General features: G+C 46.4%; 2 protein-coding genes across 2 annotated transcripts; one reads left to right on the forward strand and one right to left on the reverse strand.

The window, feature by feature from the left end:
* Window positions 1–4657: 4657 nt before the first annotated feature.
* Window positions 4658–9665, reverse strand: MRPS2 (mitochondrial ribosomal protein S2). The gene is made up of 4 exons (XM_082208028.1): window positions 9556–9665; window positions 8275–8379; window positions 7595–7724; window positions 4658–6661 (listed from the first exon to the last, which is right to left on the reverse strand). Exons 1-4 carry the CDS (start codon window positions 9593–9595, stop codon window positions 6124–6126), a joined length of 813 nt encoding a protein of 270 aa, XP_082064154.1. The 5' UTR covers window positions 9596–9665; the 3' UTR covers window positions 4658–6123.
* Window positions 9666–12303: 2638 nt separating this feature from the next.
* On the forward strand, window positions 12304–15403 carry PIERCE1 (piercer of microtubule wall 1). The gene is made up of 3 exons (XM_082208029.1): window positions 12304–12597; window positions 13201–13279; window positions 14873–15403. Exons 1-3 carry the CDS (start codon window positions 12452–12454, stop codon window positions 15059–15061), a joined length of 414 nt encoding a protein of 137 aa, XP_082064155.1. The 5' UTR covers window positions 12304–12451; the 3' UTR covers window positions 15062–15403.

Raw genomic sequence — 15403 nt, forward strand, 5'->3', positions numbered from 1 at the left:
CAAGTGTACCTGGCTGCTTCCACTCTGCATGCATATGGGTCATTATAAAAAACGCACACACCCTAAAACCCTAAAACAAACCCTGGTATTTTTTTTATTTTACAAGTGCAAACTCTGCAAAGCTGCTGCTTGGCAGAAAAGTTCTTCAATCTGTGTCTGGAGAACCTGTTGCCATGCTTACCTCGTACATTAAAATATCTGCTGCAGAAATCCAGCAGCAACTCTCCTTTGAACGGAAAAAATAGGGTATTAAACAAACTAATCCATAGACCCTGAAATTATATGCTGAAATTGAAGGCCGCTGAAGGCTTGTGCTGCATTAAGCACACGAAATCTGCATCCCCATTCCAAATCATATGTGGTTATTTATTTGACCTGGAGCAAGCCAGATATTCCTGCTTTAGTTTGTAGTTATACAGAATGAAGCTCAAATATCCCTGGTGGATGGACTTTTAACAGCTCTGGTGCCTGCGTGAAAGCAAGCTAGATCTGCAGCCTTACATTATAAAAGGTCCTTGTTGTCTGCTCATCTTATCTACTGGAACACAGTTTATAAAAACACTATTTTCTCCTCACTAACCCAGAAACTTCCCAGGTTAAATCCAGCAACAGGCATTTTACAAGCGTGAAGAGAGGTGAACTTCCAACTTTGTCAGGCTTTGAAAGTTGCTCTACTGGGCGGGGAAATTGTGGAAGGCACTGCCTGGAGCTCATCGGTGGATCATCTCATTTGAGTGCAGATACCTGTCTCAGGTTCAATCCCTGATCATTCCAGGAAAGGCTGGGAAAGACTCCCTGCCTGAAACTCTGGGCAGCCCTGCCAATCACAGCAGACAGTACTAAGCTAGGTGGACTGCAAAGGGATGACTCAGTAGAATGCAGTTTATTGTGTTCCAATTTAAAGGTAAAGGGATCCCTGACCATTAGGTCCAGTCGTGGCCGACTCTGGGGTTGCGGTGCTCATCTTGCTTTATTGGCCAAGGGAGCCAGCGTACAGCTTCCGGGTCATGTGGCCAGCATGACTAAGCTGCTTCTGGCAAACCAGAGCAGCACATGGAAACGCCGTTTACCTTCCTGCTGGAGCAGTACCTATTTATCTACTTGCACTCTGAGGTGCTTTCAAACTACTAGGTTGGCAAGAGCAGGGACCGAGCAACGGGAGCTCACTCAGTCACGGGGATTCGAACCGCCAACCTTCTGATCGGCAAGTCCTAGGCTCTGTGGTTTAACCCATAGTGCCACCTGCATCCCTTATAATTCAGCCCTTTATTCAGAACCATGAAGACTAGAAACTTGCTAAGACCCCTCAATTTTGGACAGACAGAACATGATTTTTGCAGGAACCTTAATATCACATTTGAGGAAGTTGGGGACACCTGTCAGGCTACTAATCGTTCTGAATTCTCACGGGTTGCAGAACACTGTCTGTTCCTTTCTGCCACCTACTGACACAACTGTGGCACATCAGCCAGAGCTGCAACGCCTGTTGGGGCATGGGTGTCACAGGAGATTATCTCACCACAGCTCAGGGAACGTGAGCTTATTAGCCTGGAATGCTGACCTATGCTGTTATTTCCCATCCTGCAAAGAGAAACCAGGAAAGGCGTTTTAATCAGATCAGGTCAACTCTGGCAAGGAAACCTTTGAGAAACCAGTGAGAGTAACTTTGGAACATATAATTAACTTAAGGCGTGTTATTTGTGATTGTATTTGTGTGGCTGGTTTTTGATGCACAATCAGCTCTGCTCAGCTTACCAGTTATGCACCTTACATCTGAATGAACTTTAGGCACGAGAAAAGGTGCGGGGATAGCACAACTTTATCCTGATGAAGAGCGCTGAGTTGTGGATCAAAATGGGGGCCCCTGAGAGCTGCGAGAGCCCAATTTTAATTTCAAGGAGTGAATCTATGTATGACAGGGGAGTAGGACAACACAACTCCCTCAAACAAAAGTTTATACGTAGGATAGGAATTCAATGGATCCCTACCCAGGCAATAAAAAACACTGCTCAGAGAGGTTACTTGTTTTTTTGAGGGTGCTGACATTAAGCTCCTTATTTATCCCTTCCTGAAGAAACTGAGGAAAACCATGAATGTTGCGAGGAAGAGCCTACAGCCCAAAGTGTGAACAAGGAGACAGGTAAGGATTCCAGGACATGCTGCAAATACGATTGGTTGATGCCATTCTGGAATCCAGCAAGGCATCAAGGGCCAGCCCTGAAAAGCCTAGTAGGATGAACCAGATCTTTTCAGCCTCCAAGTTATCAGGTGGGGAAAATCTGGCCGAGCGTGGAAGACTGTTCTCCCCACCCTCTGAATTTTACAAATTTTATTTATACTTTTCAAGTTTAAACATTTCACTAGTTTTATACATTTCACTAATTTTACAATCATTTTAAAATTTAAAAGCTTGACTACCTTCCCCCTCTTTCTGCGGTTCCTTAAATTTATTTTTAATATCCTCTGCATATCCAAATTAACTTAATTTGCTCATTTATTCATCTGCTTTAAATATATACTCTTATAAAACTGCAGGTTATTACAATAATCCTGCTAATGATCTTATCTGTTATCTTCTCCTGCCAATGATCTTATCTGTAATTTATCTGTAAATATTCAATAGTCTTTTATAAAAAGTTTGTTATCTTGATTTCTTGATTCTTCTGGTAAGTTTCATCATTTCTTGCTATCCTGCATGGACTTACCTGAGGGTAAGCCCCACTGAACTCAAAAGTGTTGCACTATTATTTTTACGTGTGCATATCCCTTATAAGCACTTTCACCAGCAGGAAAGAGATAAGGCAGAGAGCAGATGAAAAGATGGCCAGGTACAGTTAATGGCTCACTATCACAGGCTTTCATCCTTTTGCTAAGCAAAACATCAGAGTGGGAAGCAAACTGGATGACCAGTTTTAGCCATTTTTTCACTAGATAGACAAAGGTGAGAAATGGGCAGGAACTGTTCATTTCAAAGCCTCTCACTTCTCTACTAGGAGGTATTAGTTCAATATTACAGTGGTACCTTGGGTTACATACACTTCAGGTTATAGACTCCGCTAACCAAGAAATAGTACCTCGGGTTAAGAACTTTGTTTCAGGATGAGAACAGAAATCGTGCTCCGGCGGTGCGGCAGCAGCAGCAGCAGCAGCAGGCCCCATTAGCTAAAGTGGTGCTTCAGGTTAAGAACAGTTTCAGGTTAAGAACGGACCTCCAGAATGAATTAAGTACTTAACCCAAGGTACCACTGTATTTTAAACCCCCAATTCCCAAGTAGTCAGTTTGCTAGCTTCAACAGAACTTATGCAAGGCTCTCAAGATCAGCATACACGTGCTTAAGAACAGGTACAGTGTTCGCTTTCCATTTCTGCTTTGCTATTTAGTGTGGGTTTCAGTGGCAAAATTGCCAAACTCACTTTTCTACAGGCTTTTTGAGAATAGGTATTTCTGTTACTCTTTCGATCAAGGTGTGTATGTATTTATTGTGAGATGTTGCCTCACAAACTCTATATTTAGCCATCTGAAGCAGCATTTATATACATTCTGTCACTTCTATTTCATATAACAAACCAAGCTTTTTATTCCTTTAGTGTGAAAGCTTAATATTTGGCATAAGGTTAAAGGTAAACACATATTCATAACAAGTGCATGTCCTAACTGACAGGATCCTAAACCTCTTGTCAGTGTGTGTATGAACACACATGAATGCTTGGACATGCAGGTGGTTTCAGACATCTACTGTATAGGTAAAAAGGCAAAGGACCCCTAGACGGTTAAGTCCAGTCAAAGGCGACTATGGGGTTGCGGCGCTCATCTCGCTTTCAGGCCAAGGGGGCTGGCATTTGTCCACAGACAGCTTTCTGGGTCATGTGGCCAGCATGACTAAACCGCTTCTGGCGCAACAGAACACTGTGACGGAAACCAGAGCGCATGGAATACTGTAACAATACCTAAATGACTCCCACCTGGAAGACGGAGCAAGCCTGTTTTCTGCTGCTCCAGAGGGAAGGACCTGAACCAACTGATCCAAATTGCAAGAATGGAGATTCCAACCAACTAAACCTTAGGAGTAACTTTCTGGTGCTAAGAGCCATTTGACGCTGGAGTAGATAAACAGAAGGCAGAGTCGGAAAACAGAAAGAGGAGCACAGGCTTCTGGTCAGCAGGTATAAAATGAGAGAAGGAACTCCAGGTAATACACAATGTTGGAAACAAGACTGGTACATCTCCCCTGCTTGCTAATTTCAACACTGCCTTGAGAAAGGACAGGGTATTTAAGAAAAACCTCACACAAACTAATTAGACTAATTATTCCAGTTAAAACTGTGGAACTTGCTCTCGCAGGAGGCATTGATAACCAACTTGGATAGCTTTAAAACAGGACTGGACAAATTCGGGGAGGAGATGGCTGTCAGTGGCTACTAGCCATGGTAGCTATCCTTTGGCCTCCATGGTTGGAGGCAGTGATGCTTCTGAATATCAGTCACTGGAAACTGCAGGAAGGGAGAGGCTGCTCTTGGGCTCGGATCCTGCTTGGGGAATCCCCATAATAAGCATCTAAGTGGCAGCTGGAAGAACAGGACACTGGACTAGATGGGCCCCTTTGGCCAGATTCAGCAGCAGGGCTCTTTTTATGTTGTTAATTAAATACATAAATGCTTCTGTTTGCAAACATATCTTTATTTTTTATAAGGGAAAACATACAGGAGGTTGAAAAAAGGGTGCGAGAGAGAAACAACTTCCAATGCAGAAGCAAAGGCAGTCTACCACTGCTCTCTACCCATACTTTGGGACAGCCTGGGCTGTGTCTGGGGAAATCTGTGGCCCTCCAGATGTTGCTGGACTCTAGCTTGCAGCAGCCCCAGCCAGAGTGGCCAGTGGTCAGAGATGATGCAAGTTGTACTTCAGAAGCACCTGCACAGCCCAGATGTTTCCCACTCCTGCTGTCCTAGGAAATGCTGTAAGCTATCCTCTTCTCACAATTAACTTTTTCAGATACACGTCCTCCTTCAGAGCTGCTGTTGCTTTAAAACTGATGATGGGACAGTCAAGACCAGGCTTCCTCAACTTCGGCCCTCCAGATGTTTTTGGCCTACAACTCCCATGATCCCTAGCTAGCAGGACCAGTGGTCAGGGATGATGGGAATTGTAGTCTCAAAACATCTGGAGGGCCAAGGTTGAGGAAGCCTGGTCAAGATGTACAGCAAAGGCGAGGCAGAATGGCATGTCTTGTGGGGTTGAAGGAAAGTTATTGCACTCTAGGTGGAAGTTTCCTGGGAAAATAACCTCAGAGTTATACGTGGTATGCATCCGTTTGCTTTCTTGCAAGCATGCTTTGAATCACAACCTGAGGCCACGCTTAAAACACACAATTAAAGCAATCTCTTGCCACTCTGAACATTCATGGCTTCCCCCAAAAGAATCCTATAAGCTATAGTGTGTTAAGGGTGCTGAGAGCTGTTAGGAGACACCCTCCACACTATTCAGAACTACAATTCCCAGAGCGATTTAACAATAAATCCTTGTTCACAGGGAACGCTTGAGAATTATAGTTCTGGGAGGGAGAACAGAATGGTCTCCTTTTATCTCGCAGCAACCTGAACACACTACAGTTCTCAGGATTTTGGGGGGGAAGTTGCAGCTGTTTGAAGTGGTGTTAAGAATGCTTTGAAATGTGTAGACAGGACCTAACACAGGCCACATTCACACCAGACGTTTGAAGTGTTGTGATACCACTTCAAACAGTCATGGATTTACTCAGAGCATCCTGGGAACTTTAGCTTGTTCAGGGTGCTGAGAGTTAGGAGACCCCTCTTCCCTCCCATAATTTCCAGACCTCCCTGGGAAGAGGGATTGACTGTTAAACCACTCTGCAAATTGTAGCTCTGGGAGGGGAACAGGGAGCCTCCTAGCAACTCTCAGCAGTCTTAACAAACCACAGTTCCTAGGATTCTTTTGAGAAACCATGGCTCTAAAATGGTACCGTGGTGTTTTAAACACATGCTGTGAATGTGGCTCAGTTGCCTGTAGCCAAGACAGTCTGACAGATTTTGCACCTGGGACCAGCTAGTGAATTTTTCAGGAGTAGGGGGAGGATGGTTTCCCACCAAGCTGCTCCGGCCTCCTTAGCAAGGCTTGTCCTGCCCTCTGCACAAGACCTCCATCTGCCTCCGCTTGTCCTTCGCTCTCATGATGGTCATCTTGAAGAGCCGGAGGTAGAGGTCGACAGCCGAGGGGGTGTCGTCATTACCCGGAATGGGGTAGGTGATCAGGGTTGGGTTGCAGTTCGTGTCTACCACGCCCACCGTGGGGATGTTCATCTTAGCTGCGTCCCGGATGGCCATGTGGGGCTCGAAGACATTGGTGAGGGTGTTGGTGAGGATGATGAGGTCAGGCAGGCGGACACCCAGCCCATACTGGACATCGGCATTGGTCATCAGGCCGCCCTGCCAGTAGCGAGTGTGAGCATATTCGCCGCATTCCTTGGCGGTGGCCTCTATCCGGTGGGAAAATTGACGGTTCCGGCTGATGAAGAGGATTATGCCTTTGCGGTAGGCGACGTGAGCCATGAAGTTGAGAGCCTGCTGGAGGTGTACCATCGTCTGTTCCAGGTTGATGATGTCCTGATCGAGGCGGCACCCAAAAATGTATGGCTCCATGAATCTGCAGGAGACAAGAGGCCAAACATGAGAAGGTGGGGATTTGTTTTCTGGTCTTCGTAAAGCCATGGGAGACTTGACACATCTCAAAATCTCTCTCTCTCTCTCTCGTGTATGTGTATCTCTCTATCTATCTACTAGAACATAAAGCCCTTCACAACTTGGGACCTGTCAACCTGCAGGGTGTCTTAATGCATGAGAACCAGTGTGGTGTAGTGTTTAGAGCGTAGGACAAGGACCGCCCCCCCCCGCACTCGGCCATCAGGTGATCTTGGGCCAGTCACTCGCTCTCAGCCTAACCTACCTCACAGGGTTGTTGTGAGGATGAAATGTGGAGGAGATGCTTGAGCCCATTCATTTCGGTGGTTCTAGGATGAGAAAAACTGCCACAGGCTGCAATCCATTAACTCAGTCTTTTACTGAGAATGATAAGAATCTTATTTAGTGTCTAAGAAAAAGACCATGGCTCAATGCCATGGCGTCTGCTTTGCATGCAGGAGGCCCCAGGTTCAGCCTCCAATGGCATCTTCGGGTAGGGCAGGGAATGTTCCATCTGAAAACCTGGCATGTCACAGCTGCCAGATAGTGTAAACAATACTGAGCTAGATGGGCAACTGGCTTGCCTCGGTTACAAGGTAGTTCTTATATCCCTATTTCATCCAACTTTTTCTCCAGAATGATGAGGACAAGAGTTTTATTTTCTTATAAGGGGAAGGGTCACTTCTCAGCCAAGAATGTCCCCAGTCAGTGTAGGCAGTGTACAGTGTTGACAGTACTAAGCCAGATGGACCTTTGCTTCTGTTTGATTCAGCCCTTTCTTCAGAACCATGAGGACTAGAATCTTATTTTATTTTTAGGAGACAAGCCATAGCTATGGATCAAGGGTCTGACATGCTATTAAACCACTGTTTACAAGAAAACTGGTAGAATCACTGACCTGTGACGGCAACCCTTCTTGTGGCCCAGGTGGACTCTGGCATCAAAGAGGTCCCTTAAGGAGAAGAGCTCTTGCACGTTGAAGAAATCAGGGTTTTTCAGGGGCTCCCCTAGGAGCCTGTCATAATCGACTGAAAGAGGGGAAAATGGCTAATTGGCTCAAACTCAGTTGCCAAATGACATAGCACAGGAGAGGAAATCTTTGGGAATTGCAACAAAACCTTGCACAAAAACATCACAGCTCCTCTTGATTTGCCAGCTATTCGCCCCACAACCCTTTAGGGCTACCCTTTCAGTGGCTTTGAAATTCATAGAAATGGCTACTAACCATTATGGCTATGCTGCTTCTGAATCCCAGTTGCTGGAAACCACAGCAGGGGAGAGGGCTCTTGTGCTTGGGTCCTGCCCATGGGCTTCCTGTTGGGGCATCTGGTTGGCCACAGAGAAGCCGGGCTAGACTTGGGCCTGATTCAGCAGGACCAGTTCTCATAGGGTCCTTTCGTCAACACCTCCCCCTCCCCGCCCTTTTCTGAATGGAAGAGAGGATTGAAATGGCCTAGGATCCCTCCCCTGTCCCAATCCAGCCACAACTTGTGACTGGAGTGGCTTTGAATCCCAGGGCCAAATCCAGGGCTCCCATCAGCAGCAATCCCACCCTCCTCTTTCCCCAGCGATGCTCACCAGTGGGAGCTTCTTCTGGACTTGTTGCTGGAAGAGTCGTATAAAGCCTCTGAAGGGTGGGAGGAGTCTTGGCCCAAGCGCCCAAGCTGTAAAGTCTGGGGAGGACTGATCCAGGCAGAGAGTAGAGAGAAACCGGGGTGGGGGTGAGGGTGGGGGGACACCACAATTTTGTAGAAGGTAAGTCACAACAAACTTCTGAAATATACGGGCATGGTAACTAGAAGGTTCAGACAGATAAAAGTACTTCTTGGCACAGCACAGAATTTATGCAGGAATCTCAACTAAAATATACATGACAAATGGTCATCCAACCTCTGCTTAAAAACCTCCAAGGAGAACCCACCACTTCGAGGGAGCCTGTTCCACTGTCGAACAGTTCTTACAGTCATAATACTCTTCCTGATGCTTGGCCAGTCTTCTAAACTTGAATCCATTGATTTGGTTCCCAGCCTCTGGAGCAGGAGAAAACAAGCTTGCTCCACCTTCCATGTGACAGCCCATTAGATAACTGAAGATGGCTATCATATGTCCTCTCGGTCTCCTCTTTTCCAGGCTAAATATACCCAATTCCCTCAACTGTTCACCATAAGGCTTGGTTTCCAGACCCTTCATCATCTTGGTCACACTCCTCTTCCTAAATGGTATTCCCAAGAACTGGACACAGTACACCAACTGACCAAGACAGAATAAGGCAGGTCTATTACTTTCTACAGTCGGCACACTATACTTTTATTGATGCAGCCTAGAATAGCATTAGTGCTTTTTGCTGCTGCATCACACTGTTGACTCATGTTCAGCTTGTAGTCTTATAAGTCTCCAAGATCCTTTTCGCACATACTACTGGCAAGGTAGGTGTCCTCTATCTTATATTTGTCCAGGTCCAGAGGGAGTCTATCTAGATCCCTAGGTTTTGAGGGAAGTTTGGCCACTGCCTGAACAGGATGCTGGACTAGATGGGGCACCCTTGGCCTGATCCAGCAGCCAGGCACTTCTTAAGTCCTCAAGTATGCATTATGGTTTGTAGTCCCGTCTCCAATTTCCTTCCCTACAGAAGAGTATGAGAACCCCCTAACCCCGATTCTGCAGTTCTGGAGCATGTACATCGTGCTTTTTTCCTTTCCGTACACGCGTGCACGCGGGGCTTGGGTTCTGCATCGCGCTTGGAGGCAGGCTGTTTTGCACCTCCTCCTCCTCCTGCGTTGCAGGCGTAAAAACTGCTTTGCGCGGGGCGCCCAGCGGGAGGAACCTTTGCCCGCCGCGTTTGCCCTTCCTTTTTCTTACCTGCCGCTGCTCTTCGGAGGAGCCTGGGCGCCGCCATCATGCCTCTCCTGGCCGCAGGAAGGAAGGAAGGAAGGTCGGAGGGAGGGAGGGAGGAAGGGAGAGAGAGGCCGCCTGTCCCTGCGCGTAGCAGCTCCACCTGCTGTTGCAAAAGCGCAAAGCGGACTCAAACGCAATTCCCTCCCCGCCAATGCAGCTTTACAGAACGAAGTGAAGAAGAAGAAGAAGAGTTTGGATTTGATATCCCGCCTTTCACTCCCTTTTTAAGGAGTCTCAAAGCGGCTAACATTCTCCTTTCCCTTCTTCCCCCACAACAAACACTCTGCGAGGTGAGTGGGGCTGAGAGACTTCAAAGAAGTGTGACTGGCCCAAGGTCACCCAGCAGCTGCATCTGGAGGAGCAGGGAAGCGAACCCAGTTCACCAGATTAGGAGTCCACCGTTCTTAACCACTACACCACCAAGGCCCCTTTTTTTGTCACGTGTGGCTCAGAGACCTAACTTATAAAAACAAGCATTCAAAACAACCCGAAAGGGTCATCAAATAATACATATTATTGATAGGAACAGGGCAAGCTGCCTTATGCTCAATCAAGAGGAACAGGGCAAGCTGCCTTATGCTCAATCAATCCTCTTCATCCTGGAGAAGAGTGACTAGTGGGGTGCCACAGGGTTCTGTCTTGGGCCCGGTCTTATTCAACATCTTTATCAACGACTTGGATGATGGACTCAAGGGCATCCTGATCAAATTTGTAGATGACACCAAACTGGGAGGGGTGGCTAACACCCCAGAGGACAGGATCACACTTCAAAACAACCTTGACAGATTAGAGAACTGGGCCAAAACAAACAAGATGAACTTTAACAGGGAGAAATGTAAAGTATTGCACTTGGGCAAAAAAAATGAGAGGCACAAATACAAGATGGGTGACACCTGGCTTGAGAGCAGTATATGTGAAAAGGATCTAGGAGTCTTGGTTGACCACAAACTTGACATGAGCCAACAGTGTGACGCGGCAGCTAAAAAAGCCAATGCAATTCTGGGCTGCATCAATAGGAGTATAGCATCTAGATCAAGGGAAGTAATAGTGCCACTGTATTCTGCTCTGGTCAGACCTCACCTGGAGTACTGTGTCCAGTTCTGGGTACCACAGTTCAAGAAGGACACTGACAAACTGGAACGTGTCCAGAGAAGGGCAACCAAAATGGTCAAAGGCCTGGAAACGATGCCTTATGAGGAACGGCTAAGGGAGCTGGGCATGTTTAGCCTGGAGAAGAGGAGGTTAAGGGGTGATATGATAGCCATGTTCAAATATATAAAAGGATGTCATATAGAGGAGGGAGAAAGGTTGTTTTCTGCTGCTCCAGAGAAGCGGACACGGAGCAATGGATCCAAACTGCAAGAAAGAAGATTCCACCTAAACATTAGGAAAAACTTCCTGACAGAGCTGTTCGACAGTGGAATTTGCTGCCAAGGAGTGTGGTGGAGTCTCCTACTTTGGAGGTCTTTAAGCAGAGGCTTGACAACCATATGTCAGGAGTGCTCTGATGGTGTTTCCTGCTTAGTAGGGGGTTGGACTCAATGGCCCTTGTGGTCTATTCCAATTCTATGATTCTATGATTCTAAGACTTTGCTCCATCTTGCTTTGTGTTGACAACTGACTGACAGCTGCTCCCCTGGGTTTCCGGGAGAGAGGTTCTTCCAGCGCTACCTGGAGATGCCATTGGGGACTGAACCTGGGACCTTTTGTACGCAAAGCAGATTATCTACCACCAAACTAGGACTCTTCCCCAAATTTAATATATATATATTATTAAGCAGATCCAATTCAACCCTGCCCCACTAAAAGATCAGCAGGAACTGGATATATGGCGGTATAGAAATTCAAACCACCACCACTAGGAAAGTCTCTGTCAGTCAGTGCTGACAATACTAACCTAGATGGACAAATATCCTGATTGGTTTAATGCAGTTTCCTCTTATTTAATTCAGCCTTTTATTCAGAACCATGAGGACTAGAATCTTTCTTCATTTTCAGTGGAAAAGCCATACTTCAGTGGTTGAGCATCTGCTTTGCATGCAGAAGGTCTCAGGTTCAATGCCCACTGAAACATTTCCAGGTAGGGTTGGGGAATGCCTTATGTCTGAAGCCCTGAGAAGCTGCTGCCACTCAGTGTAGACAGCACAGAGCTATATGGACCCATGCTCCTGTTCTAATGCAGGCTTTTTTTCAGGGCTAGGAGCTCTAGAATTTTACTTTATTTTCAGGGGAAGGGCTATAGCTCAGTGGCTGAGCACCTGCTTTGCATTCAGAAGGTCCCAGGTTCAATCCCCACTGACATCTCAAGATAGGGCTAAGAACCTCTCATCTGAAACCTTGGAGAGCTGCTGCCAGTCAGTGTCTGCAATATGGAGATAGATGAACCAGTGGTTTGACCCACTATCAATCCAGAGGTGGAGGTGGGTGGGACTTGGTGGTCCTGTCCTATGTATTATGAATTTGATTTACAGCCCATCTTTCTTCCAAGGAGCTCAAGGTGGTGTGCAACAGCCCTGCGAGGTAGATTGGGCTAAGAGTCAGTGACAGGCCCAAGGTCACTGAATGAGCTTCCTGGCTGAGTGGGGATTTGAACCTTGCTCTAACTACCACACAACACTGCCTAGTATTACTGGGTGTCAAATCCATACTGATATTCTTGGAAAGGTGTCCAAATCGGACGCTGGTCCCTTTAAGAGCTGTTCCTGTTTGGTATGGTCTCCTAGCAACCCAGTGGCTTTGTTTCTACACAAGAACCAACCACCATCTTTGAGGTCTGGGTTCTTTCCTGCCACTCCCCCGCCCTCACTGCTGGCTTTCAGAAAGAGAGTTACAACCCCCCCCCACGCCCCTACTCTCTGCAATGTCCCAGGAACAGCATTGCCCAGACACAACAGTCTCCCTTGAGAAAAAGGATGGGGAGGTGGGCCAGAGAACCTCTGATTACTACAGAGTGGAGCCAACCTTGCCTCGTCGATTCAACAACCCTGGATGGTTCCGGGGCTACAGGTGAGAGGGATGGATGGTGGGCACCTGCTTTGCAAACAGATGTGCCCTCCCCTCAAGGAATCACCAGGTGGGGGGGGGGAGAAGAACCTTGCCTCAAACTCTGGAGAGCAGCTGCCAGTCAGTGCCTGCTTTTTTCTTTTTGTAAATATGATTAAATATCATTTTATCATGTATATAAAACAAAGAGAACCGTTATAGCAGATGCAAATTAAAACATGAAAAATGGAACTACAAAGTAGGCACATAACAAATCCAGTTGCACAACTGCTAGTAAAGACTACTTCCACATTTGCCAGGCTTGTCCTGAAAATGATGGTTCTGCTGTTTATGTCATAAAGGAATGCCAAATCATATAAAAGGTGTCTGGAAGTTCTAGTCCCTGTTGGAATCACAAATCATATGTAATTTTCTCCATTTTAGCTCTGTTCCAGAGTGAGTGGCACCGTGTCCAGTGCCAGTTTTGGGGGTCCCCCCCCTGAATTGCAATTACTGTCCAAGCTGCCAAGATCATATATATGACCAATTCTTCTGCCAACATTGGTTGTCCTAATAGTATTAGGAAACGTGTGATTACCTACATTCAACTGGAATCCTGTCTTTCAGATTTAAAGAGCCCAACCCACTGTTCAGGACCACCAACATGGACTACGGTGGGAAACCCCCCACGGTGCATGAAATGCCGGTACGAGCAGTTTTGCTGAATTGTTAAGTTGTGCCCCAGACAGGTTCATGGTCGTTGTGTTAATCCAGAGCCCTAGAAATCATGAGGCCAAAGTATACTTTAAGAACCACTTGATCTCTTATGCTCTACCTCAATCACTGAGGTTATGTATTTTATTTATATCCCGCTTTTTTTCTTCAAGGAGCTCAAGGTGGTATACTTGGTTCTGCCTCTGCTCAGTCTCCACAACAACCCTGTAATGTAGGTTTGGGTGATAGGCAGGGCCTGGCACTGCACTGTACATGTCCCCGGTTTCTCCTCCTAAGGTAGGCTGGCTCAAGGTCACACCTAGTGCTTTTCATGACAAGTGGGGATTCAAACCCAGGCCTCCCAGGTCATACTCCAGCACTCTAACCACTACACCACACTGGTTCATTCAGTCTTTATTAGGGAGGCCCTGCCCTGTGTAACTCCCTGCCAGTGGAGGTTTGGTAGGAATCATTTTTTTCTTTTTTTAGATGTCTCCTTAAAATGGTATTATCCAGAAAGGCCTTTAGAGCATGGCTTTAAAACCCCCCCAATCAGTATGTATTGGTGTTTTTACAAGAAGATAAGCAGAAACACCAGCAATTTTGTATTGCTGCATTTGTAATGGAAGTGTGGCCTACAGATATTATAATAATGAATACAATATCATGAGTTGCTCCATGAGAAGAGCACTCAAAACGCAGCTAGAACTTTACTTCTAATTGTCCCTAAGAAAGAGGGAAATTGCCCCTTAGAAAAGGATCTGTTCTTTGAGAGAAGTTATCCTCATTATGATAGTCCTCTGGTGTGCCATAATTGTGGGTGAGTTGATCATTAGGGACATGGACAACAGAGTGTGCATGGAGAAGAGGGCTATTGAAGGCTACTAGCCAAAGTGGCTTTGACCAAACTGCGGGAGGCAGTGGAAGACAGAAGTGCCTGGCGTGCTCTGGTCCATGGGGTCACGAAGAGTTGGACACGACTAAACAACAACAACAACAACAACAGCCAAAGTGGCTATGCTCTGCCTCTATAAGCTAAGAGACAATAATGCCTCAGAATGCCTGTTTCTGGAAACCACAGGATGGGAGTGTTGCTCATGTGCTCTGGTCCTGCTTGGGAACTTCTGATAGTGGGCATCTGCATGGCCACTGTGATGACAGGATGCTGGACTAGATACGCCTTTGGCCTAATCCAGCAGAGCTCTTTTTTAGGTCCTTAGGTCCTACATGCTAATTCTAGTGCTGGAGTCAGTATGCATATGAACACATTGCTGGGAATTGCCAACTGGCAGAAGACTTTTCTACTAGGAATTCTGCTTGTGAGTTTCCCATAGTGGGCCTCTGGTAGGACACTGTGAGAACGGGAAACTTTGTTCTGGTCCAGCAGGGTCTCCTTATTTTCTTATATAGACTGTAGGGTGACTTCCCTGCCTTCTAGGCAGGAGTCAGTGTCCTTAGTGAACAGGTTCCTAAACAAAACTTTCATTTTGTTTGCCTAGAGGGGGTTGCCTGTGGTCTGAGCTACTCAAGTTAACTCACTAGCCTCAGGGTTCCAGATATTCACATCCCACTTTCTTCCCAACAGACCAGCTTCCATGTTTCCCCACATGCCTTCTCAAACCACTTTGTGAAGTTTGGCCCATACCGGAATACCGGGATCAACACCAACACAGAGAAGAGCTATGTGACCGGCGCAGAAAACTTCATCACCTGCTTTGACACACTGAATTTCCACCCCAGTTACAGGACTGGGGGGCCATCCTTTTGCGAGTAGGGGACATCTGGAAGCCAAGTTGCTGCCCATTTAAGCTTTCACTCCTTCATCCTAACGAACAACACCAAGGAATGATTATGGAAACTGACTATTTTGAAGCTCCTGAAAAAACAACTTTTTTTCCTGTGGCTCCCATCCCTAGTTTCAGTGAACAATTTCTGCTTACATGCTCCTCTCTATCTAGAAAACTCTTATAGGTTTCAACAAGTGGGGTTAATTGGCTTTGGATTGCATCCACGGCAAAGAGCTTGCAGAGACTATCACTGTTGGGTTTAATTAAGGTTACCGTGTAACGATAGTATTGTGTCCATCATTAAAATGTCGGGAATCTGCAGCAATCTG

This window comes from Podarcis vaucheri, assembly GCF_965113315.1.
Source record: "Podarcis vaucheri genome assembly, chromosome: Z".
In the NCBI taxonomy this organism is placed as follows: Eukaryota; Metazoa; Chordata; class Lepidosauria; order Squamata; family Lacertidae; genus Podarcis; species Podarcis vaucheri.